This window comes from Hipposideros armiger, unplaced genomic scaffold, assembly GCF_001890085.2.
Source record: "Hipposideros armiger isolate ML-2016 unplaced genomic scaffold, ASM189008v1 scaffold_1264, whole genome shotgun sequence".
NCBI classification, from domain to species: Eukaryota; Metazoa; Chordata; class Mammalia; order Chiroptera; family Hipposideridae; genus Hipposideros; species Hipposideros armiger.
Genome location: NW_017732614.1, coordinates 98,385 through 124,668, shown reverse-complemented (window position 1 = coordinate 124,668; position 26,284 = coordinate 98,385). Strand labels below are relative to the sequence as shown.

Here is a 26,284-nt window from a genome sequence, read left to right as displayed (position 1 = left end):
CTTCTGTATACTAGTAGAGACTTAAATAAGTTACATATGTATACATGTATGTACATATTGGCAAACATGCTTCATAAGTGGTGATGAAATAATCCAGGTTCTTACGCATCAGGAGGGACATATGTCTGCTTTGTTCCATTTCTAGTGATGTTAAGAGTGTTCAGTTAGTTTAGGAGTTGTCAGCTTGATTCATCAGTTATAGTTTCCCAGAAAACTTTCACCTTATGGTTAAAGCATCCATTGATGATCATTGCTTGTTTCCATTATTTTGTTAGAGTTTACAAATTGATAATCTTGTTTTTGATGTTGTATGAATTTGTTATGTATAATTTATTTTGCTAGGTTTTCTGTACTTACGTAAGTTTGAATACGTGATCTAATTTTTTAATTGTTTTTCACAGAAGCCCCAGTGGTAACTCTGAGAATGTTTTTAAAAGTCTGTTATGTACATGAATTATTTTTATTACAATTGGCCCACTGATTTGTCATTTAACCATGAGCCAAATTCTGTGCCATGTTAAAATGAGGTTGTTGTGTGCTAATTCTAACAATATTTGAAAGGCCCGTATGGAAATAAAAAAGCCTGTTGGTAGCCACTTCATGTAGGAAAACACCTTGAAGTCACTTCAACTTGTTTTGTAGGTATATTTTTGAGATATAATTCGCATACCATAAAATTCACCCTTTTAAAATATACAGTTCAGTGGTTTAGTATATTCACAAAGTTGTACATTTTCATCACTCCCAAAAGAAAACGCCATACCCACTAGGCAGTCACTTCAAATTCTTCTCTCTCCTAAATGTCAACTACTAATCAACTTTCCATGTCTCTAAATGTGCCTATTCTGGGCATTTCGTATTAGTGGAGTCACAATATTTGGCCTTTCTGTCTGGTATCTTTCGCTTTTGTACAATGTTTTAAAGGTTCATCCACATCGTTACATCCATCAGTGCTTTATTTCTTTTTATGGCTGAATAGAGTCTGTTGTGTATATAGACCATATTTGCTTTTTCCACTCTTCAATTAATGGGCATGCGGGTTGTTCCTACTTTTTGCTTTTTATGAATAGTGCTGGTGTGAAAACATGTATAAAAGTTTTTGTATGGACATACGTTTTCAATTCTCTTTGGTACATAATAGGAGTGACATTGCTGGTCATATGGTAATTCTAATGTTTAACTTTTTGAGGAACTGTCTGTTTTCCAAAGCAGCTTCACCATTTTTCATTCCTACCAGCAACATAGGGAGGTTCCGATGTCTCTCTATCTTCACCCAAGCTAGTTATTGTCTGTCTTTTTATTATAGCCCTCCCAGTTGGTGTGAAGTGTTCCTCGCGGTTTGGATTTGCACTTCCCTAATGACTTATGATGTCAGGCATTATTTCATGTGCTTTGGACCATTCATATGTCTTCTTTGGGGAAATACCTACTTAAATCTTTGCTTATTTTTAAACTTTTTTTGAGTTATACGGGTTACATATTCTGGATACTAGAACATTATCCAGATACATGGTTTACAGATATTTTTTCTTACTCTGTAGGCTGTCTCAATTTCTGATAATGTCCTTGAAGCACAAAAGTTTTCAGTTTTGATTAAATCAAACTTAATCTGTTTTTTAAATTAATTGCTTGTACTTTTAGTGTCATATCTCAGAAACCATTGCCTAATTCAAAGTCTTGAAGATTTACACCAATGTTTTCTTCCAAGTATTATAGTTTTAGCTCTTAACATGTAGGTCTTTTATCACTGTTATTTTTTTTAAGATTTTTATTGGGGAATTGGGGGGATGGGAACAGCGCTGGGGAATTGGGGAAGGGGAACAGACAAGTTGCTGTCATTTTCGTCTTCAGTCTAGTTGTGGAGGACGTTGCTTCACTGGCCCAAGTTGGCACCATCATTGCGCTCTTCCCGGGTGAGGCAGATCAGTTGCCGGCTTCTGGATGGCCGCTCACACTGGCTGCTGGCTACATACAGTAGCCCATGGCAACCTACTGCCACAGGGGCTGCAGCCTACGCCGTTGCCGGTGACTCACAGCAGCCCAGCTCCAGGTTGAGCTGTTGTTCAGCATGTGGAGGGCAGTGTCACTGGCCCTCATATACGGGATCCAAACCGGGGCCCTCCTGGCGTCCCAAGCCAGTTCTTAACCATCGCGCCACTCGGTCGGCCCTATCACTGTTAATTTTATGATATGACATAAGGGTCCACTTCATTGTTTTGCGTGTGGCTATCCAGTTGTCTCAGCACTATCTATTGAAGAGACTGTTTTTTTCTTCATTGAATGGTTTTTGTCACCCTTGTTGAAAATTAATTGACAAAGATGTATGGGTTATTTCAATCTTCTATTTGATTAATATACATATTTAGTCTTAAGCCAATATTGATTACTGTAGTTTTGTAGTAAGTTTTGAAATTGGTACATGTAAGTCCTCCAACTGTTTTTCTTTTACAAGATTGTTTTGACTACTCTGAGTCCTTTTTGTTTCTCTATGAATTTTAGGATCAACTTGTCAATTTCCCTATCTGGGACTTTTGACAGGGGTCCTGTTCAATCAGTAGACCAATTTAGGGAGTATTAACACCTTAACATTGTCTTCCAATTTGTTAACACAGATGTCTTTACAGTTATTTAGGTTTTTAATTTCTTTCAATGATGTATACCTTTCAGTGTACAAGTCCTGTATGTTGTAAATTTGTAAATATTTTATTCTTTTTTTATGCTATTTTAAATGGAATTATTTTTATTTCATTTTTGGATTGTTCATTGCCACTATTCATTCTTACAGTTGATTTTTATATGTTAATATTGTATCCTGCAAACTTACTGAACTTGTTTATTAGTGCTGTTTTTTGGGGTAGATTCTTTTGGATTTACAGCATATAAGATCATATCATTTACAAATAGAGATAGTTTAATTTCTTTCCAATATGGGTGCCTTTATTTATTTCTCTTGCCTAATTTCCCTGGTTAGAGCCTACAATAGATACTGAACAAAAATGGCAAGAGCAAACATCTTTTTCTTGTCCTGATTTTAGGGGAAAACTTTCAGTTTTTCACCATTAAGTATGATGCTACCTTAGTTTTTGTTGTTGTTTTCTGGTGATGCTCTTTAGGAGGTGGAGAAAGTTTCTTTCTGATCCTAGGTCAGTATTTTTATCATGAATGGGTGTTGGATTTTTCTCAAATGCTTTTTCTGAATCTAATAAGATGATCATGTGGTTGTCTTTTATTTTGTCAATGTGGTATATTATATCGATTGATTTTTGTACATTGGATCAACAGTGCATTTCTGGGATAAATCTTACTTGGCCATAATGTTTAATTTTTTACATGTTGCTGGATTCTCTTTGCTGCTATTGTATTGGATCTATATTGGTGAGGGATATTGGTCTATAGTTTTCTTGTAGTATGTTTCTTTTTGGTATCAGGGTAATGCTGGCTTTATAGAATGCATTGAGAAGTGTTCCCTCTTCTGTTTTTTGTAAGAATTTGTAAAGGATTGGGGCTAATTCTTTAAACATTTGGTGGACTTCATCAGCAAAGTCATGTACTCCTGGGCTTATCTTTGTGACAAATTTTTTGATTACTAACTCAATTTTTTAATTTATTGTAGGCTATTCAGACTATCTATTTCTTCTTGAGTCAGCTTCAGTATTTTATGTCTTTGTAGGAATGTGTCCATTTCGTGTTGGTATCTAATTTGTTGATATACCATTGCTATAGTATTCTCTTACAATGCTATTTATAAGGTCAGTAGTAATGTCCTCTTTTTCATTCCTAATTTTAATAATTTGGGTCTTCTCTCTTTTTTTCTTAGTCTAGATAGTTTTGTCACTTTTGTTGAATTTTTTTCAAAGAACTAACCTGATTTCTTTGATTTTCTCTATTGCTTATCCTGTACGCTTTAGTATTTTCTTCATTCTGCTTGCTTTGGGTTTAGTTTGCTCTTCTTTTTCTAAATTTCTTATTTTTTTAAATTTAGATATTTAAAATTATAAATTTCCTTCTAAGGCTTCTGCGTTGCATTAAGCTTTGATATGCTTACTTTTCATTTTCATTTCTCACAAAATATATTCTGATTTCTCTTATTTTTTCTTTGACTCTCTAATTATTTAGGAGTATGTTGTTTTATTTCTACATATTGATTAATTACCTAACTCTGCTTCTTAGTAATCCATAATTTTATTTCATCGATAACAGAGAACACAGTTTGCATTATTTTGATTATTTTAAATTTAGTTGGACTTGTTTTATGATCTGGCATAGTCTATCCTGGAAAATGTTCCATGTACACTTCAGAAGACTGTGTATTCTGCTGTTGTTTGGTGGAGTGCTCTCTAGATGTCTATTAGCTCTATTTGATTTGTAGTGTTTTTCATCTCTTCTGTTTTCTCCCTGATTTTCTGTATAGTTCTATCCATTATTGAAAGTAGGCTATGAATTATCTATTTTCCCCTTCAATTTTGTCATTGTTTGCTTCATGTATTTTAGTACTCTGTAGGTTCATATGTATTTACAATTTTTACATCTTAATGGATTTGCCCTTTTATTATTATAAAATATACTTGTACTTATTAAGCAGTTATTATTAAGACAATAATATTGTCTTAAATTCTATGTTGTCTGATACCAGTTTAGCCACTCCAGTTTGTTTTTGGTAACTATTTGCATATCTCTTTTTCCATCTTTTTACTTTCAGCCTATTTGCATCTTTGAAATTAAAGCCTGTCTCTTGTATGCAGCATATAATTGGATTGTGTTTTTTAATCCATTTTTTCAGCCTCTGCATTTTAATTGTATTATTTAATCCATATACATAAAATGTAATTACACATGAAGTAAGATTTATGTCTGCCAATTTACTGTTGATTTCTATATGTCTGTCTTTGTTGTTTCTCTGTTCTTTGATTACTGCTTTATTTTGTATTCAATAGATATTTTCTAGTGTACCATTACAATTCCCTTATCATTTCTTTTAATATATAATTTGAAGTTATATTTTTAGTGGTTGCCCTGGAGGTTTCAGTTAACATCTTAACTTATAACAACCCAATTTGGAGTAATACCAATTTAATTATAATAGTATATGGAAACTTTTTTTCCTATATAACTCCATTCCCTCTTCGACTATACTATTATTGTTATACAAGTTACGTTTTATACATTGTGTGCATTAACACAGATTTATAATTATTGCTTTATGCAGTTGTCTTTAAATTAGATAGGAAAAAAGTTAAAAACAAAAAAATATACATATATAAGGTTTGTTCTGTTTACCTGTATTTTTACTTTTACTGGTGTTCGTTTTCTTGTGGATTCAAGTTACTGTCTGGTATCCTTCATTTCATCCTGAAAGACTCCATTTAGTATTTCTTATAGGGCAGGCCTAATAGCAATAAATGTTCTGAGGTCATTTATCAAGGAATACCTCAATTTATTATTTTTTGTTGAAGGATAGTTTTGCTAGATATAGAATATCATAGTTGACAGTCTTTTTCTTTTTTTATTTTCTTTTTTTTAATTGTTAGTTTCAGGTGTACAGAACAATGCAATAGTTACCCTTTTCACCCTCACAAAGTAACAACCCCCCTCCCCCCATCTATTTGACAGTCTTTTTCTTGCAGCACTTTAATATGTCATCCCAGTGCCTTCCTGCTTCCATTGTTTCTGATGAGTCATCAGCTGTTGACCTGTCAGCTCATTGAAACTCTGTTGTATATGAGTTACTTTTCTTTCTTGCCGCTTTCAAGATTCCCTTTGGCTTTTAACAGCTTGATTTTGATGCTTCTAGGTGTAGAGAACTTTGAGTTTGCTATTTGGAGTTGGTTGAGCTTCTTGAATATGTGGATTAATGTTGTTCATCAAATTTGGGGACTTGGTGGCCATTATTTGTTCAAATAGTCTTTGTGTTCCATACTGTCTTACTCTCCCTCCTCTACTTCAGGGATTCCCAGTATGTATATGTTGGTATGCATAAATGGAGGCTCTTGGTTTTCAAGGTTGTTGTGGAGTTCTGGGGACCATAGGGATAGGGCAAATTACAACACCACAAAACTTAATATTCTCATGAAAATTACATTGCTTTTCTTGAATAAATGATACTGGAAAGTTGCTAGCCTTTTGTTAATTTCCAGGTTTTTCAAAAGTTGATTATGACAATATTTACCAGTATTCTTATTGCTTTTATGGTGGCGAGAACTCTCAGAGATTCTTATTCTGCCATCTTTCCTGACATATGTAAAGTGATCATTTCTAATTATAATGTTCCTTCTATATTTATTGGCTGGAAATCTTTAAAGAACTTCTCCTTACTAACTGCTAGGGTACCATTAAATATAGCATGTAAACAAATGACAGAATAAATTTGTGCTAAGTATCTTTAGCTGTGAAATTTCCTAATAGTGATTTGGTGCCTTAGTAATACAGAAATGATCAGTTAGTTCTTTCTTTTTATTATCATTACTAACTCATGGACTTTCACTTATGTTTACTTTGATGAGAAATGATATTTAGAGATCAGGATCTGTGTCCAGATGTGCTCATTGCTACTGATATATTATTACATTTGGACACTTTTAGTGGGCAGATATAGGGAATAATTATTTTTTAGAAAGAGAAAATTTGAGCTTTTTAACTCAAATCATGAGCTCATACCATCATTTCCTAATCATAGTTCAGATTACAGGATATTTTACTTATCTTTTACACTTTTTTTATCTTACACTGAAATTCTTGTGTTTCTTTGACATTACAAGATCTCCTCATGTCACAATATAGAGAAGTAATTTCAAAATAATATTATTACTAATAATAAGACTACTGATGTTCAGTGAGGTCAGGAGAGCAATGCATGAACAAAATGAGAATTTCAACAAAGAGAAAATCTCAAAAAGTACCAAACAGAAATAACAAAATTGAAGAATAGATAAACTGAAAATTTTACTAGCAGAGTTCCACAGTAGGCTACATCAAGGTGGGAAAAAGGATAACTGAAATCAAACACAGGGCAAAGGGCAGAGGAATTCATCTAATCAGAGGAGAAAAAAAAATGAAAAAGTGAGAACAACATAAGGGATTTAGGGGATACCATGAGGACCATTATAGAGGTCCTAGAAGGAGAATAGAGAAAGGGACAGAAATCTACTCAAGAAATATCTTGAGACAAACATGCCAAAACTTATGGGATGCAGGCAAAGTAATTCTAAGAGGAAGCTTTATAAACACCTACATTTAGAAAAAAACAACAAAAAGATCTCAAACAACCTAACTTTACACTTCAAGGAACCTGATGAAGAACAACAAACCTAGCCCAAAGTTAGCGGAAGGAAGGAAATTACAAGGATCAGAGTAAAAGTAAATGAAATAGAGGCCAAAAAGACAATAGAAAAAAATGAATGCAACTACAGTAAAACCTTGGATTGCTAGGAACTTGGTTTCCAAGTGTTCTGCAAGATGAGCAAACATTTCTAATACATTTTAACGTGGTAAACGTGCAATGTCTTGCAATACGAGTAGTTTGTTTCTAGAATGAATTATGCTCACAAACCAAGGTAGGACTGTAAGAGCTTTTTTAAAAAATGGAAACAAAATAGTCAAACCTTTAGCTACATTTACAAAGAGAGAGAGAGAGAGAGGGAGAAGAGAGAAGAGAGAGGACTCAAACATTCACAATTATAAGTGTAAGAGAAGACAGTACAACTGGTACACACCAATACAAAGGATCATAAAGAATAGTATGAACAGTTATACACCAACATATTGGAAGATATGGATACATTTTTAGAAACATAAAACTTACCAAAACTGAATCATGAAGAAATAGGAAATCTTAACAGACCAATTACTAGTAAGGATATTGATTCAATAATCAAAAACCTCATAAGAAAGAAAAGTCCAGAACCAGAGGGTTTGCTTCAATAGTGAATTCTACCAAACATTTAAAGATGATTTAATAGAAATCTACCTCAAACTCTTCCAAAAAAATTGAAGAGCAAGGATCACTTCCAAACTCATTTTACAAGGCCAGTATTACCCTGATACCAAAATAATGGACACTACAAGAAAAGAAAATTACCAGCCAATATCCCTGATGAACATAGATGCAACATTCCTCAAAAAAATATTAGCGAACCAAGTTCAATAGTATATTTAAAGGGTCAGACACCATGGTCAACTGGGATTTACTCCAGGGATGCACGAATGCTTCAAAATACCCAATCAATCAATGCAATGCTCCATTTAACAAAATGAAGGATAAAAATCATGATCATCTTAATAGATGCAGGAAAAGCATTACACAGAGTTTAACACCCTTTCAAGATAAAAACACAAAAAACTGATTATAAAAAGAATGTACCTCAACATAGTAAAGGCCATATATGAGACTGTCACAGCTAACATCATACTCAATGATCAAAAGCTGAAAGCTTTTCCTCTGAGATCAGGAACAAGATAAAAATGGCTACAATCACCACTTTTATTCAACATACTACTGGAAATCCTAGGCAGAGCAATCAGGCAAGAAAAGGAAATAAAAGGCACACAAATCAGAAAGGAAGAAGTAAAACCATTACTATTGGCAGATGACATGATATTATACTGGGGGTGCCAAAAAAAAAGTATACAAGCGGACACTTTGGTCAGCGTCGCTCAAGCAGTAGTTTGCGATACAGATGTTTCCGGATGCTGATGGTAAACACTATGAGCACCTCTTGTAATTGCAGAAGTCAAACGTGACTTGTATTCATCTTTTGTTATGAGTATATATTGAATATTACAATTTCAATACAGTTTTCCTTTCTTAAAATGTATATAATTTTTTTGGCACTGTCTGTATATAGAAAACCCTAAAAACTACCTTTAAAAACCTTATAATAAGGCTGGCTGAGTGGCTCATTGGTTAAGAGTTGGCTTGGGAGCTGGAGCTCTGAGCAGCAGGTCCGCTGGTTCAGGTCCCACGCTGCGCCCTCTACAGCTAAGATGGCGAACAACAGCTTGACCTGAAGCTCGGCTGCTGTGAGTCGCCGGCGACTGGTGTAGGCTGCAGTGGGGCTTTGGTGGGCTGCTGTGAGCTATCTTGAGTGGCCAGCAGCCAGCGTGAGTTGCTGTGAGCCACAGTGAACGGCCATCCAATGGCTGGCAACCTATCTGCCTCACCCGGGAAGAGTGCAATGATCACAATACCAACATGAGCCAGTGGAGTGACATCCTCCCCAACTAGACTGAAAAACAAAAGGACAGCAACTTGTCTGTTCCCCTTCCTCGATCCCCTCCCCCAATTCCCCAATAAAATCTAAAAAAAAAACCCCAAAACTTATAGTAAACAAATTCAGAGAAGTGTCAGGATACAATATTACAATATCAATATACAAAAGTCATGTGTATTCTTATACACTAACAATGAATTAACAGAAGGAGTAATTAAGAAAACAATATGTTTATAATACCATAAAATGGAATAAAATACCTAGGAATAAATTTAACTAAGGAGGTAAAAGATCTGTGCACTGAAAACTCTCCCATTATGAACGCTCTGTGAACATGGGTTTTGGACATAACCATATGTAGCACTCCCCAGTCACCATATTTAGAGAGTTTCTGCTCTGTTCATGCTGAAAACTTAACTCTTTGATGAAAAGGTATTGAAGAAGACACAAATAAATGGAAAAACAGCCTGTGTTCATGGCTTGGAAAAATTAATATTCTTAAAATGCCCATACTATTTAAAGAAATCTGTAGATTCAGTATAATCCTCATCAAATGTTCTATGGCATTTTTCACAGAAATAGAAAAAATAGTCCTGAAATTTGTGTGGAACTAAAAAAGACCCTGAATAGTCAAAGCAATCTTGAGAATGAAGAACAAAGCCGGAGTCATCACACTTCCTGAATTCAAACTATATTATCAAGCTCTAATAATCAAAACAGTATGGTGCTAGCCTCAAAACAGACACATAGATCAACAGAACAGAATACAGAGCCCAGAAATATGCAAATGTACAAATATGGTCAAATAATTTTGACAAAGAAGCCAAGAATATACAGTGGGGGAAGGATAGTGCCTTCAGTAGATAGTGATGGGAAAACTCGATATCACATGCAAAAGAATGAAACTGGACCCCTCTATTATACTATACACAAAATTCAACTCAAAATGGATTATTATGGTCTTGAACACATGACGTGAAACTGTAAAACTCCCAGAAATAAGCATAGGAGGTGTGGGGGAAGAAGAAACTGTCCTCTACTCTTCTAGATTCTTCTAGCTTGTCTAATAATTAAATTGACATGAGACAGATTAACAAGAGAAAATAACAAAGTTGTACCCCACATACATGAGAGAGTCAAAGACAGAAAGGTTAAGTGTTAAGTCACCTTGGAGCTTCAGAAGGGAGGAAGATGATTTGTACAACAGACCATAAGACAGATGTTCAGTAATTAGAAGTTTGCCCTGCTGTGTATATAAGCCATAAAAATTATTTCTGGTGATAACTCTTATTATGGGCAAGGTCCCTAATTTAAATTTTTTTAAGGGAGTGGTAAAAGTTTTTTGTGAGCCCACAGGATCTTTATCGCCTTTCAAAATAATTCACATGCCAAAGTTGCACATCTTGAGAAGGCCTGTTTTGAACCCCTTCAGGGATAAACTTCTTGACATTGGTCTTGACAATGATTTTTGGGTTTGCCATCAAAAGTTAAGGCAACAAAAGCCAATTAAATAAGTGTGATCACATCAAACTAAAAAGCTTCTGCACAGCAAAGGAAACCATCAACAAAACAAAAAGACAACCTATGGAATGGAAGAAGATATTTGCAAACCACATTTCCAATAAGAGATTAATATCCATAATGTACAAGAACTCAATGGCAAAAAAACAAAAAACAAAACAAAAATCCAATTTGGGCAAAGGACTTGAATAGACATTTTTGTATACAAGACATACAAATGGCCAACAGATACATGAAAGGAGCTCCTCATCACTAATCGTCAGAGAGATGCAAATCAAAACCACAATGAAATAGCACTTCACACTTGTTAAGATATCTGTTATCAAAAAAAAATACAGATAACAAATGCTGGCAAGAATGTGGAGAAAAGGGAACCTTGTACACTGTTGGTAAAAACGTAAACTGATATAGGCACTATAGAAGAAAACAGTGTGGATTCAGCAATTCACTTCTGGGTATATGTCCAAAGGAAATAAAATCATTATCCTAAAGAGATATTTGCACTCCATTGTTCATTGCAGCATTATTTAGAATAGCCAAAGTGTGGATACAACCTAAGTGTCCATCAACAGATAATGGGTAAAGAAGATGTGGTATTTGCGTGTGCACGTGTGTACACACACACACACACACACACACACACACTACACACATGCAAATATTCAGCCTTTAAAAAGGAAATCCTGATGGTTGGACAACATGGGCAAACCTGGGGGCCTTATGCTCACTGAAATAAGCCAGACAGAGAAAAACAAATACTGCATGGTATCACTTATATGTGGAATCAGAAACAAAAACAAATGTTGAACTCATAGAAACAAAGAATAGAAAAGTGGTTGCAAGAGGCTGAGGAGCAGGGGAAATGGAGAAAAGTTGATAAAATGATACGATCTTTCAGTTATAAAATGAATAAGGTCTAAGGATCTAATGTATAACATGGTGACTATCATTGATAACACTTTATATTATTATATGTTTGAAATTTCCTAAGAGAGTAGAACTTAAATGTTCTTTCCACACACACAAAATGTTACATATGTGAGGTGATGGATGTGTTGACTCAGTGCAAGCATTCTTTTATATGATGCATACATGTATCAAATCATCATTTTGTACACTTTAAATATCTTACAACTTTGTCAATTATACCTCAATAAAGCTGAAAAAAACCCCTGCTAAATACAGTTCTCCTAATAGGTTGTTTTATCATGTTTTTTTTTTGTTTTTTGTTTTTTGTTTTGTTTTTTTGCTTGTCTGCTATTGCTCTTAGGATATATTTAACTTCGCCTGTAAAATTGCAATACTATATTTTAGCCAAAAACTACAAAGCACTCAAAAGCCCATCCATAGTAGAACAGTTAACTTGTGGCATGTTCACATGATGGAAAATTGTACTTAATGAATAAAATACAACATATGCAGCAATATCTATGGATATTCCAAACATATGCAGCACAAAAGAAGCAAGACACAAATAAGCTTCTACTATATAATTCCATATACATGTGTGTGCATGTATATGTGTGTATGTACATATACAGTTTTGCCTGTTTTTATACTATATATTTAAAATAATAATACTAGTATTTTTATGCTAATAGGCAAAACTATATATATATATACCTACATATGTATACATACACATACACACTATATTTAGTAGGTATGTAGTATCCTATATATAGTGTAAAATAGGCAAAGCTATGTGTGTATGTGTGTGTGTGTGTGTGTGTGTGTGTGTATGTAACAAAATAGGCAAAACTATTCTGATAGCGTTACTGTTAAGGGGGCAATGTCTGGAAGGAAGAAGCATGAGGAGATTCTGGGGTACAAGTATATGTTTTGTTTCTTAGTTCGGATGCTACTCAGGTATTTTATTTGTGAGCATTTGCAAGTTGTAAAATTATGTGTACTTTTCTGTGTATTGTACTACAATAAAAAGTTTGCTTAAATTGTGTTTTAAAGTCAATTGAAATAATTCTTTTCTGATGCGGTTATGGCACAGCTTAATATTGGGTTAGATTAGGCATCATGAAAAACGAATTTGCACTCATTTTTTGCATGTAGACACCCGGACTATGAGATTGGTATCCTAGATAATGTTATCCATAGCTATAAACTTGTTCCTTTGATTTCTCAGGAGAACCTGTGCCTGTCAGGGGCTGGACCCAGAGACCTGTGGTGCCTCCTTTTCTTTTGGTTGTTCGTGGAGCATGTATTACAATGGATGTAAGTTTGCCAGAAGCAAGATACCAAGAAAATTTAAGCTGCTTGGGGATGACCCAAAAGAGGTTTGTTTACTTCCTGATGTGTCATCTCTTTATCTTTCATTGATGAGATTATATGATGAGAATTGATGAGCACAGATGAACAATATGACATGCACCACTCATCAGCAAAGAATTTCATATCAGAGATGAATCAACAAAATCTTTGCTAAACTGTAGACACATTCTAATAATTTATTAAGTTAGCATGATAATACCCGTGTTATGCCAAAGTAATAGAGAAAATCTGAGCAACATAAACTCTTCATACCTATGGACTTTTATATTTATTCCTTTTATGTTAATTCCAGAGTTTTAAACAGCTGTCATTTCAGTATTCAAACTAAACGTTGACACTTCAGTGTTAAAACTTTCATTCTTTGAACCAGAATAATAGAGAAGTTATGTTTGTGACTAACACATTCAGAAAAGAACATTTCTAGTCCCATTTTCACACCACAAGATTGGATAGTTTAAAGTTACTATAGTGAATGCATTCTAGTAACTGAAACATATTTAGATCTTAATATAAAAGTATAATTGAAATAAATGACTTCATTTTCATTGAGTTCAATTTTTTATCTTTTCTCAAGAATATGTATTTCTCAAAATATAAATCACTGGTTGGTATCAAATTTAACAATTTTGGGATAGCATCTATTTTAGAGTATTCTAACTGAATAATCAGAAAACCTCAGTATATTTAGCATTTAGATATGACCAAATTTTTAGTGACTCTGTAAACCTTACAATTGTCTTTCAAATTTTAAATGCAATTGAAATATAGTTATACTATGGATATTATAATATTGATATGTCCTTCAAAATGAAAAATTTATTAACTTTATTATTTGTGACTATAATATAATAGTAACTGGAAGTTTAATAAAGTGCAAAAGCTCTTGAAATCATGATATAATTTTTTATAGGATCATATTTTTAATAAACTATTACTTAAGTGTGCTAGATGTCCTCTTTTTGTAAGAAAAAAACATGAATATTTAATAAGCTTAATAAAGAGTAGCAATTTTGCATGCTGTCAGCCACTTTAATTTTCTACACTGGAGACCTTGTTACCACTATTTCATAAATGTTTATCACTGTAGCCAGAGTTCATGTAAAACAAATCCAGGGAAAGGTTAGTAACACCCTCCCTCACTAAGGTAGGAGAGCTCTGCTCAGAAGCCTCCTCACCTTCTACAATGTGCACAAGTACATCTCTGCCAAGTGGTTCCATCTCCCAAAATATTTAAAGAAAAATGAATGGAACAACTGAATATTATCACCTACAATTTTAAAAAGCGGATTACTTTGAAAATCTGTTCTTTGTGGGGGGAAGGGAGTAACTGAACATTTCTCTTTTCAAGTAAACTTTGCAAAATTCTTCATATATACCACATTCTGGTTCTGAAAACTTTATCCATATTTGATATGGATAAAGACCATATGGCTTCATTCTCCTAACCCTACCACCAGCACAGGATTATATTTATAAAATGCCAGATATCTGCATGCAAAGTGGAAAGTTGATTAATCTTATGAAAATACCAAAGAGCTAGATATTTAATAACACAAAATAGGTAATCTATGGCCTACACTTTCACTTAGAAACAGTCATGTTAAGATGCTTTAGTTATTTGATAAGACAGTATAGAATTATTTGGAGCTAAGATATGGGGACTGGGGTGGAAGGGAGGAGGGAACCTGATAGCTTCTCTCATATGTAGAGAGAATGGATTTAGAATTTAATACGTAGAATTATTCATTTTTTACAGGAAGAAAAACTGGAGTCTCATTTACAAAACTTGTCCACTCTTATGGCACCAACATACAAGAAACTTGCACCCGATGCATATAATAATCAGGTAAGCTTAAATAATTATTGACAATGATTGGAATTATTTACTCATTGATGACCTACCTACCTACCTACCTCCACAAATATTTTTGAAGCAAAGATTTTCCTTTATTTTTCTAACTTTTCCTCTTTCTAATTGTTGAAGCCACTGCAGTCTTGTTTCTGGTAAACAAAAATTACACCATCAAAAGAGCATATTTTTGGTCTTTTATTATGTAAATATTATGAGCTTTTAAGGCTCACAGCATCTACTAAACTTGCTTTCATACAAATAATTTTGTCTCCATAAGCAGACATTGGTGATTAATTAAAATTATGTGACCCAAGCTATAGGTTCTAAATACCTCATAACTGTTTTCATAGAAAACCTATACATATAAAGCTATGGGTATACTACTTTGTAAATGTATGCATATGTGTCCAGATATGCCACATTTTGCTAGATCTTTTTTCTTTTTCTTTTTTGGCCTTGGCTCCATGAACCAAGCAAAAACATTTTTTCCTAGTTTATGTGTGTGTTCTAGACTGTACCTATTTAGAAAGCTATGTGATTTATTCAGAAATGCTCATGAAGGAGGCAAAAGACTATAAAGTCTTTCCTGTTTCAATAATATCTACAACAAAAGCATTAAATGAAAATCTGTTATAAAGCAGACGCTGTGTTTAGCCACTGTGGACATAAAGATGAGCAATGTAGGCTTTCTGCCTTTAAGGAATTCCTTCTTTATAGGAGACACAGGTAAGTAAAATAGCAATTACAGAATAATGTGAAAACAGCTGGGATAGAGGTATGCACACATTTCTGAAGAAACAAAGTTTCTCCCTGAAGGTAGAATACAGATGTAAGGTCAGAGTGTCCTCCTAGGTCACATAAAGATCTTTGAACTTTATCCTGTAGGTAAGAAAGCTACCATTGGGTGTGTTAAGTGTGTGTTGAAGGTTGGGGAGGGTGAAGTGATTTAATTTTTAAAAAGGCCACTCAACTAGCCAAATAAATGAAATATAACTTAGATTAGTGTAACATTAAATTACAGAAGTAAGCTATTACAACCATTGGGCATAGATGTTAAGGTTCTAAATTAAAGAGATGGCAGTAGTGATAAAGAAAAGGAAGTGTGTAATTATGTGAAATATTTGAGGTAGAACTTACAGAACTTAGCGACCAGTTGGATTTGAGGATGAACAAAAGAGAATTTGAAGATCCACCAAATTTCTGGATTGGACAGGTGGTCCTATTAACTAGTATCAGGCGTCAGTGAGGAAGTGTTTGGGGGAGAGAAGTGGAAAATGATAAATCTCATTTTGGACATGCTAGATTTTACATAGGATATTTTGATGGAAAATCAAGAGAACAATCCACTGTAGATTTGGAAGGTATCAAAAATGCAGGAAGTAGTTGAAGTTAAATACATAGGAGTGAATGCCATTTCTCAAAGTGGAGATTCCAAAGAGAAGGGGCTAATGATAGTGATGGGATTCCAGAAAACAGCAACATTGCAGGGGTGAGTGGAGGAAGAGAAACCAGTGAAGAGCTAGGAGTAGGAGCAGTGGAGCAGGAGAGGTTAAAGATTTAAGGGACAGAGGGAGACAGATGGAGAAAAGCTGGAGGTGATGAGAGGATATGGAGCAGAGTACAAAGCAGAAAGGGATGTGGGGAAGTATGAAGGGTGGTAGAACATTTGGCAAACATTTACTTAGCATTGAAGACTAATGGGATTAGATTAGTTTGCATAGCAGAGACAACAGGATGGATCCCAATTAATGATTTAGCTACTCTTGTTTCCATTGTGGACTTTAACACTTTCCTTAAACCTCAACTCAGTTGTTTTTTGGTTTTTGTTTTGTTTTGTTTTTAGTGGAAGCAAATTTAATAATGATGGTCTGTTTATAAGTTGTTTTGTTTCACAGCTTAGGTTTTTAGAGATGTATGTGACTGTTTATGAGAACTATTTTAAATGCTGTTAATAATAGTGGGATTAAAACTTTCATTTTACAAACTTACCTATTTTACTCAGTATCACAGAAAAGAACAAGTGAGGCTTTGGAACTATTAAAAAATAATTCTGGGTGAGAACACAATAAATCAAGCTATAAAAATTGAGTCTATGTTGTTAGATTCCAAGTTTGGCCGTTTTCTGTTGAATGAATTGTTTCGTAGCACGAGTAATCAAATGGCTTTAACTGGGGAAAGGGAGAGAGTAATAAAGCATTAATATTCTTTTTACTTTTGTGATTGTCATTATAGACTGTCTCATACACACCTAGTTTTCTAAGTATTTATATTCTACCCTATTACATTTTCTTTTGCATATTTTATGCATTTCGTCAAACTGGAGCACTCAAAATATGAAGGTACTCAAAATTTTTAAGTTACAATAAGATGATTAGGCATAACCTGAGATGTGCTTCAATATTTATACATGAATAAATGTATAGATGTCCTAATCAATGGGCATAAAGTTTCAGTTAAACAAGATGAATAAGCTTTAGAGATATGAGCATGTATACCTATAGTCAACAATAATGTAGTGTACATTAAATCTTTTGTTAAGAGGGTGGATCTCATGTTAAGCGTTCTTGCCACAAAATAAAATTTAAATACTACATGCATTCATACATAAAAAATAGATGTAATATCTATATAAATTAAATCAATTAATGGCTGTGAATGAGTAAAGTATTTTTTATTGCATGGTAGGTACTATTGTTAATGTTCATCTATATGTCTTAGTATGGTCTAGAGATAAAACAAAACAAAACAGCCATGTTATCTTTCTGCATAGTATATGGGAAGAACTTTTGAGGTTCTGGATACTGTCAAAACCTACCATTTGATCTTTGCCTCCTCCAACTGAATATATGATCTGTATTTCTCAGATCTGAATGTGCTTCCTTGCTTTCTTCCTTGATTTCTTAAAGTCTTATTTCTAAAGTTAAGCTTCATTGAGTCTTCACAGCATTTCTTCTGTCAACTCCACGGAATTAGAACATAGGTTTTCTCAATTAAATATTCTTTCTTTATATCTACCCAGTAGACTTATATTTACTCTGTCTTTTCTATGGTTGTCTTACCATTAAACTTTAGACCTGAACTAGCAGGTTCAGATCACAAAATCGTATGCTTTCATCATATTATGTAGAAATGACATTTTAACTCCCATCCAAGTACTAACCAGACCTGACTCTGCTTAGCTTCCAAGATCAGACAAGTTGGGGTGCTTTCAGGTTTGTATGGCCGTAGACTGTAGCGACAACATTATTGACCAGTGCTATCCAAGAGAGCTTTCTATAACAATGGAAATATTCTCTGTCTACGCTGTTCAGTACAAAAGCTGCTAGCCACATGTGGTTATTGAACACTTGATATGTGGCTAGTGCAACTGGATTAATGAATTTTTATTTTAATTAATTTACATTTAAATAGACACAGGTGGCTACTGGATACCCTATTGAACAGCACAGCTTTACATTATCAGAAAGCCATGCACTTGGAGTTGTCTTCCAAACATATAGATTTTCAGTAATTCATTTCACAAACCCCTGCATGATATTACTTATGATGTGGCATAAGTCTGTCTAATGATCAACTAGATTTTCTATACATTTTTATTCAAGGAACAAATGATGCTAACTACACCACAGCATAAACTAAACAGTCACAAGCCAGACAACTAAACAGTCACAAGCCACACACCTTCACTTTCCTTTGGCCAGAGTGTTACATGTTTCATTATACAGATATGCTATGTGAACCCTGTGGTAAATGATAGTCAAGCCATCAAAAACAGTATCATATTGTGAATTCAGCTTCTAGCCATGATGAGTTAAGATGGACTGGATTTACACGTTTAAAAAAAACCACCGAAACATATGAAACAATTATTTTTATATTTAGAAGAAGAAGAAGCACAAGATCGTAATGCCAGAGAAAAGACTTAAAATAAAACCCCAAAACAAGGTAAAAATTTTAATACTTAGCATCCCATCATATATTACCAAAGATACAAAGAAACAAGAAAATGTGAGCCATAATGGGAAGGATGGGGAAGCAATCAATAGAAATAATTCCAGAAATGACGTAGATAGACTATGTAGATAAGGACATTAAAATAGCTATTGTTACATATATTACATTTGCCTAAGACAACAGAGAAAGTTATGAGCATGATAAAGAAACCTAAGAAGATATCAAAAAGACCCACATTAAACTTCTAGAGATGAAAAATAATATATGATGTCTGGATAAAAAAAATACACTAAATGGGGTCCGCAGCAGATTAATGAACTGGAATACATCGCAGTAGAAATGTTCTAATGTGAAATAAAGAGGAAAGACAAAACTGGAAAAAAAATGAATAGATCAATGACCTATTATTGATTACACTAGTTATTACATTAATGTATGTGTAATTAGACTCCCAGGAGGAGGTAGGGGACATAAAAATATTTAAAGAAATAACAGCTGAATTTTTTTCAAATTCATTTAAAACTATAAACTCACTGATTCCAGAAGCTCAGCCTCTAATTGGGGGTAGAGGGGGGGCAGAGGAGAGAGACATAAAGAAAACTACATAAAAGGTACATTAAAATCAATTTGCTTAAAGTCAATAATAAAGAGAAAAATGTGAAAAATGGAGAAAAAGAAGACATTACGTATAATGAGGAAAATGATAATCACAGGAGACTTCATGACAGAAAAATGCAAGAAAGGAGATAAAGGAGCAATATCTTTAAAGTACTGAAAGGAAATAAAAAACTGTCAACCTAGAAAACCAGTAAAAACAACTTTCAAAAATAAAGGAAAAATAAAGATTGTTTTTTCAGACAAAAGCTAAAATAATTGGGGATCACTTCATAAATTATATAGATGCCTAACAACTGTACTGCACACTTGAAACTAATATAAAATATTTAATGTCAGCTATAGCTATAACTATGTATATAACTATAACTATATACCGTATTTCCCTATGTATAAGACACACCCTTTTTTGAAAAATTTGGGGTCTAAAAACTGGGTGTCTTATACAGTGGTTGTAGATTTTTTTTTACTTTAATTTCCTGCTTTTTTCACACTTCTTTTTGTGCTCATACAACCACTGTATAAGATGCACCCAGTTTTTAGACCCCACACACACATGCGCACACACACACATACACACAGTAAAACCTTGGATTGCGAGTGCTCCGCAAGATGAGCAAACATTTCTATTAGGTTGGTGCAAAGTTATAGCTATAACTAATAAATACAACCTAATAAATACATTTTAACTTGGTAAATGAGCAATGTATTGCAATACAAATAGTTTGTTTGTGGAACAAATTATGCTCGCAAACTGAGGTATTACTGTGTGTGTGTGTGTGTGCGTATATATATATATAATCATGGGATGTAAAGTACAGCATAAGGAGTATAGTCAGTGGTATTTAATAGCTATGTATGGTATCAGATGTTTAGTAGACTTCTTGGATTATATCACTTTGCGATTGTGAGGCATGTAAATGTCTAATCATGATCTTGTTTTATACACCTGAAACTAATAAAAAAAGAAGTGAAACTGTCAAAAAAATTAAAATAAAGATATGGACACACTGGGAAAAGAAAGCTAAAATAATAATTTACCACCAGAAGACTAACACTTCAAAAATGTTAAAGGAAGCCCTCTGGTAGAAAACGATACCAGATAGAAATCTGGATTGACAAAAAGGAATAAAAAGTATAAATAGTAAATATGTGAATAAAACAATTTTTTCCTTATTTTAAAGTTTTCTTCAAAAGATAATTTGCTAATTAAAAATATATTATCCATGTAGCTTGATGTTTATAACATGTAGAAGTAGCACAGAGGCTTTGAATTTCTAAGTATAGTAGTTCCCCCACACCCTTATTTATTGGAGATTCATTCTAATATCCCCATAGGGTACCTGAAATAGTGGATAGCACTGAACCCTATATATACTGTTTTTTCCTACATACATACCTATGATAAAATTTAATTTATAAATTACACATTGTAAAAGATTAAGAATATCTAATAAAATAGAACAATTATAACTATATACTCTAATAAAAGTTACATGAATGTGGTCTCTTTCTCTCAAAATATCTTATTGCCCCATACTCACCTTTTCATTCAAAGAGAGCACTTTACACCTTCTCTTTGGCATTTCCAAATTGTCAACATCACTAGTCTTGTGTTTTGGGGTCATTATTAAGTAAAATAAGTATTACTTTAATACAAACACTGGGTACTATGACAGTTGATCTGATAGCAAGACAACTACTAATAGACTGATGGGCAGGTAGGGGAGTGCATACAGCTGGAGATGCTGGACAAAGGGATAATTTATGTCCCAAGTGAGACTGAGCAGACCAGTGTGAGATTTCATCACACTATTCAGAATGGTGTGCAATTTAAAACTTATAAATTGTTTATTTCTGGAATTTTTCATTTAATATTTTTGGACCATGGTCAACTGTGGGTAACTGAAACTGCGGAAAGTGAAACTGTGGATTAGGGAGACTATACTGTTGTAAGGTTCTTATATATGGAGTGGTATATTACGTGGATGTAGTTTGTGATAAGTTCAAGAGTACACTGTAAATATACTGTAAACCATAAAGCAAGCAGCCACTACATTAAATCCAATTAAATTAAAAATCTTTACCAGAAAGATACTTACAAAAATCTCTAAATACTGAAAACTGAGCAACATATTTCTAAATGATCTATGGAGCAAAGAATAAATTACAAGGGAAATTAGAAAGTATTTCAAACTGAATGAATATTAAGACATGACATTGAAATTTGAGGGATGCAGCTATAAAGCCTTGCTTAGAGAGACACTTATAGCATTAAACACTTACATTAGAAAAATATAAAGTCCCAAGTCAGTGCTTTATGCTTCTACCCTAAGAAAAGGAGAGCAGTTTTAGCCCTAAAAGTTAAAAGGAAGGAAAAAAACTAAAGAAAAGAACAGCAATCAATGAACTAGAATACAAAGAAGAAGAGAATAAATAAGAGAAACCAAAAGCTGGTACTTTGAGTCAATTAAATCAGAAAAAAAAAAGACGTATAAATTGCCAATATCAAGAATTAGAGATGAGACATCACTACAGATCCTACAGACATTGAAAGAATAAAGACATGTTATTAAAACTTTATGCCAACAAATGCAACAACTTAACTGAAATGGGCAAAGTTCTTAAAAAACAATTACCAAAGCTTACTAACAAAAAATCAAATACCACGAATAATCCTTTATCTATTAAGAAATTGAATTTGTAGTTAAAACTTTCCTGAAAAAAAAAAAAACTCCAAGCCCAGATAATTTCCCTTCCAAATTTGACCCATTAATTAAGGAAGAAATAATAACAATTCACTGGAAAGTCTTCTAGAAAATAGAAAAGGAGTAAATACATCCCAACTCATTTTATGAGGCTAGAAACATTCTGATACTAGAACCAGACAAAGGCATTAAAGAGAAATAAAACTACAGTCCAACATTCTTCATAAATATTGATGTGAAAGTTCTTAACAAATTTTAGCAAATTAGATTTGACAATGTTTGAAGGGAATAATACATCACTACCAAATGGAGTTTATTTTAGAAATGCTTGGTTCATTTAACATTCAAAAATCAATTAATATCATTCACCATATTAACTGACATAACAAGGAAAATATGATTATCTCAACAGATAGAGGAAAAAACATTTCACAAAATTCAACATCCATAGAAGGGAACTTTCTCAGTCTGATAAAAGGTATAGATAAAAAACCTAAAGCTAACATCATGTTTAATGGTGAGAGACTGAACACTTTACCCCTAAGATTAGGAACAAGATAAGGACCTCATTCTCACTTCTATTTAACATCTAAAAATTTTAGACAGTGAAATAGGCCAGAGAAAGAAAAAGAATACAGATTGGATAGGAAGACATAAAAGTGTGCTTATTTGCAGACAACATACTTGTCTACATAGCAAGTCCCAAAGAATCTACCAAAAAACCTCTAGAATAAATGGTTTAGCAAAGTTGAAAAACACAAAATTCAATTATATTTCTAATACTAGCAATGAACTATTAAAAACTGAAATGGAAACCAATAGCGATTAAAATAGCATAAAAAATATGAAGTCCTCAGGCATACATTTCCCAAAAATGTAGAAGAATGGTACGTTGAAAACTACAAAACATATCTGAGAGAAATTATAGAAGATCATGTTCACGGATCACAAGGACAACATTAAGATGCCAATTGTCCCCAAATTAATCAATGAATTCAATACATGACCTATCAAAATCTCACCAGGTGTCTTGAAGACATTGACAAGGTGATTCTAAAATACAGAGAGAGAAATGTGAAGGACCTAGATGGCCAAATAATTTTTTAAAATAAAAGCATAATTTGAAGATTTATACTGCCTGATTTCAAGATTTACTAAAAATCTACATTTAGTAATCAAGACAGTTGGTATTGGTGTACGTACACACACACACACACACACACACACACACACACACACACACACACTATTTTATACCAAAAATCAGAATAGAGCATCCAGAAATAGATCCAACATGGATGGTCAGTTAATTTTCAGCAAAGGTAATTCAATGGGGAAAGGATAATCTTTTTTTTTCTTTTTAAGATTTTTATTGGGGAATTGGGGGGATGGGAACAGTGTTGGGGAATTGGGGGAAGGGGAACAGACAAGTTGCTGTCGTTTTGTTCTTCAGTCTAGTTGTGGAGGATGTTGCTTCACTGGCCCAAGTTGGTACCATCATTGCGCTCTTCCCAGGTGAGGCAGATCAGTCGCCGGCTTCTGGACTCACAGCGGCTGCTGGCTGCTCATGCTGGCTGCTGGCTACACACGGTAGCCCATGGCAACCCACTGCAGCAGTGGCCGCAGCCTATGCTGTCGCCGGCAACTCACGGCATCCCAGCTCCAGGTTGAGCTGTTGTTCAGCATCTTAGCTGTGGAGGGCAGTGTCACTGGCCCCCATATGTGGGATCCGAACCGGGGCCCTCTGGCGTCTCAAGGCAGCTCTTAACCAACGCGCCAGTTGGCTGGCCCGGATAATCTTTTTATCCATTGGTATTTGAACAGTTGGAGAAGTATACAGAAAAAAATTAACCTTGACTGTTAACCTCATACTATAAATAAAAATTAACTCCAAATGGATCCATTTATATAAAATTCTAGAAACTGCAACTAATCAGTAGTGACAGAAAGCAGATCAGTAGTTGCCTGAAAACAAAGGGGAGGCATAACTTACAAAGAGTCATGAGGAAACTTTTGGGCGTGAGGGATATGTATTATAGTTTATTATGGTTTCATGTATAAATACATCAAAATTCATCAAAAGTATACTTCAAATATATTCTGCTTAATGCATGTCAGTTATGCCCCAATAACACTGTAAAATAAAAACTGCCATGTCAAGGTATTTGCTCTATTTTGTATCATTTTGTGTTTGCATATAAAATAGGCAACGTTTCTAAAAGTTCTTTTAGTCTAAATAGTGAGGCATCTTTTTGACCTGTTCAGTGCACAGGTCTTGTACTTTTTTTTGTCAAATGTATACCTAAGAATTTGAAATGACTACGTACGTCCCCACTCACACACACACTTTTGTTTTTCAGATTGAATATGAACACAGAGCACCAGAGTGCCGCCTGGGTCTGAAGGAAGGCCGTCCATTCTCAGGGGTCACTGCGTGTTTGGACTTCTGTGCTCATGCGCATAGAGACTTGCACAACATGCAGAATGGCAGCACATTGGTGAGTGGGGCCGAGGACAGGCTAGCAGCAAGTCCTATCACAGACTGGAGGGCTGGAAGTGAACATTTTTTAATTGGATTGTTTGGTTGTTTTGTAGTTGAGTGTATGAGTCCTTTATATATTTTGGATATTAGCCTTTTTTTTAATTGTATTGTTTGTTTTTTATTGTTGTTATTGAGTTGTATAAGCTCCTTATATATTTTGGATATTAGCTCCTTATCGTAGGCATTGTTTGCAAATATCTTCTCCTGTTCCGATGGTTGCCTCTTTGTTTTGTTGATGGTTTCTTTTGCTGTGCAGAAGCTTTTTAGTTTGATATAGTCCATTTATTTTAGCTTTTACTTCCCTTGCCCTTTGAGGTCAAATTCACAAAATCCTCTTTGTTTGGGGCTTTTTTTAATTTAAAAATCCTGTAAAAATGCAAAACACCATTCTTAGTTCACTGGTCATACAAAAATAGGCTGTGAGGCAGATTGGCCACAGGCCGCAGATTGCTGATTTCTGATCTAAGAGAACAAATACAAGGCTTATCACCCGCCATATCTAAAATCATCACTAATCATGCATTGAGCGCTTGCTTATTATTAGGAGGCTCTGCTAGCTTCTGGGAAGTATAGAAGAAAAAGGTGAAGCTATAGTAGGTCCTGAAGATAAGCTTCATTCCAGCAAGGGGACGGAGAGGGGGCAGAGGAAGAGGAAGGTGTTTTGAATGAATGGGAATTGGCCTCTGATGGGTCATGTGGAAAGAAGCACTAGATTAAAAATTGAATAGGGATAAATACACATGGGAAAAGGTGCCAAGTACTTGGAGACATGGATTTGGAAGACTTTTATGTGTAGGGAGTGAATAACATTTTTAATACCATCTTGTATTGAACTTATTTATAAAGGCAAGTCTGTTATAATCATGATCACATTCCTTGCAAGAATATCTTCCAATGATTTTATATTACCTTGGGTTTTAAATAACCATGGTCATATTTTCTCCACTAATCAAAAACACTAAATACAAAAGCTAGTGTTTTAAAACCAACAAGTAACATTTCATCAAAATCAATATGATTGTGGCAAATAAAAGGTAAAGAGTACCATTAAATTATCAAAGCAACGGAAGTAGCTTTTTTTTTTCCTTTTCAGAGTATCCACTTGTATGTAGTGATAGCTCAGAAAAGAAATGAGATAGAAGAGAAACAATAAGTTAGATTTAACAGTACAGAGGTGAGAAAAGGAAGATAGAAACAGTGTTAAGTTACATATTCAACATATCAACCAAATCTTCAATTTTACATTATTTAGATTTCACTTTGGTATGTTGTGGAAATTTCTGAAACACAGTGAAGGAGAGTTAGGAGTCAGATGTGAGGAAAGATTTGAAATTTCTTCATATACAATAATATGAGATGAGGCAAAAGTGATGTTACCCAAAACAGAGGGAGCCACTTGGTAGAACAAAGTTCTAGCCTCTTTCTGAAGGGCCTTCACATCTATCACATCTATTCCTCAAGAGTGAAAAGTCAGAGATTGCTTCATTTTGGTAGGACTGTTGCTTCTTCCCTTAGAGTCAGAATGTATGTGAAGAACAGTCACCACAGGCAACAATTCCTGATTTTCTCTTTCTCTTTCTCTTTCTCTTTCTCTTTCTCT

At 34.0% G+C, this 26,284-nt stretch overlaps 1 protein-coding gene across 3 annotated transcripts in view; it reads left to right on the top strand.

Annotated features, from left to right (window-relative positions):
* TET2 (tet methylcytosine dioxygenase 2) overlaps window positions 1-26,284 on the top strand; it is a 125,721-nt gene that overhangs the window by 93,517 nt on the left and 5,920 nt on the right. For 2 of the 3 annotated variants that reach the window (XR_002122811.1, XM_019633238.1), the window contains 3 exons: window positions 12,868-13,018; window positions 14,770-14,859; window positions 24,503-24,640. Coding sequence is in view for 2 of the 3 variants with exons in the window: in XM_019633238.1 (XP_019488783.1) it covers window positions 12,868-13,018; window positions 14,770-14,859; window positions 24,503-24,640 (379 nt within the window). In the remaining variant the exon portion in view is untranslated. Of the gene's footprint in view, window positions 1-12,867; window positions 13,019-14,769; window positions 14,860-24,502; window positions 24,641-26,284 lie in introns of those variants that run through there. The other variant, XM_019633239.1, reaches the window with a different exon arrangement.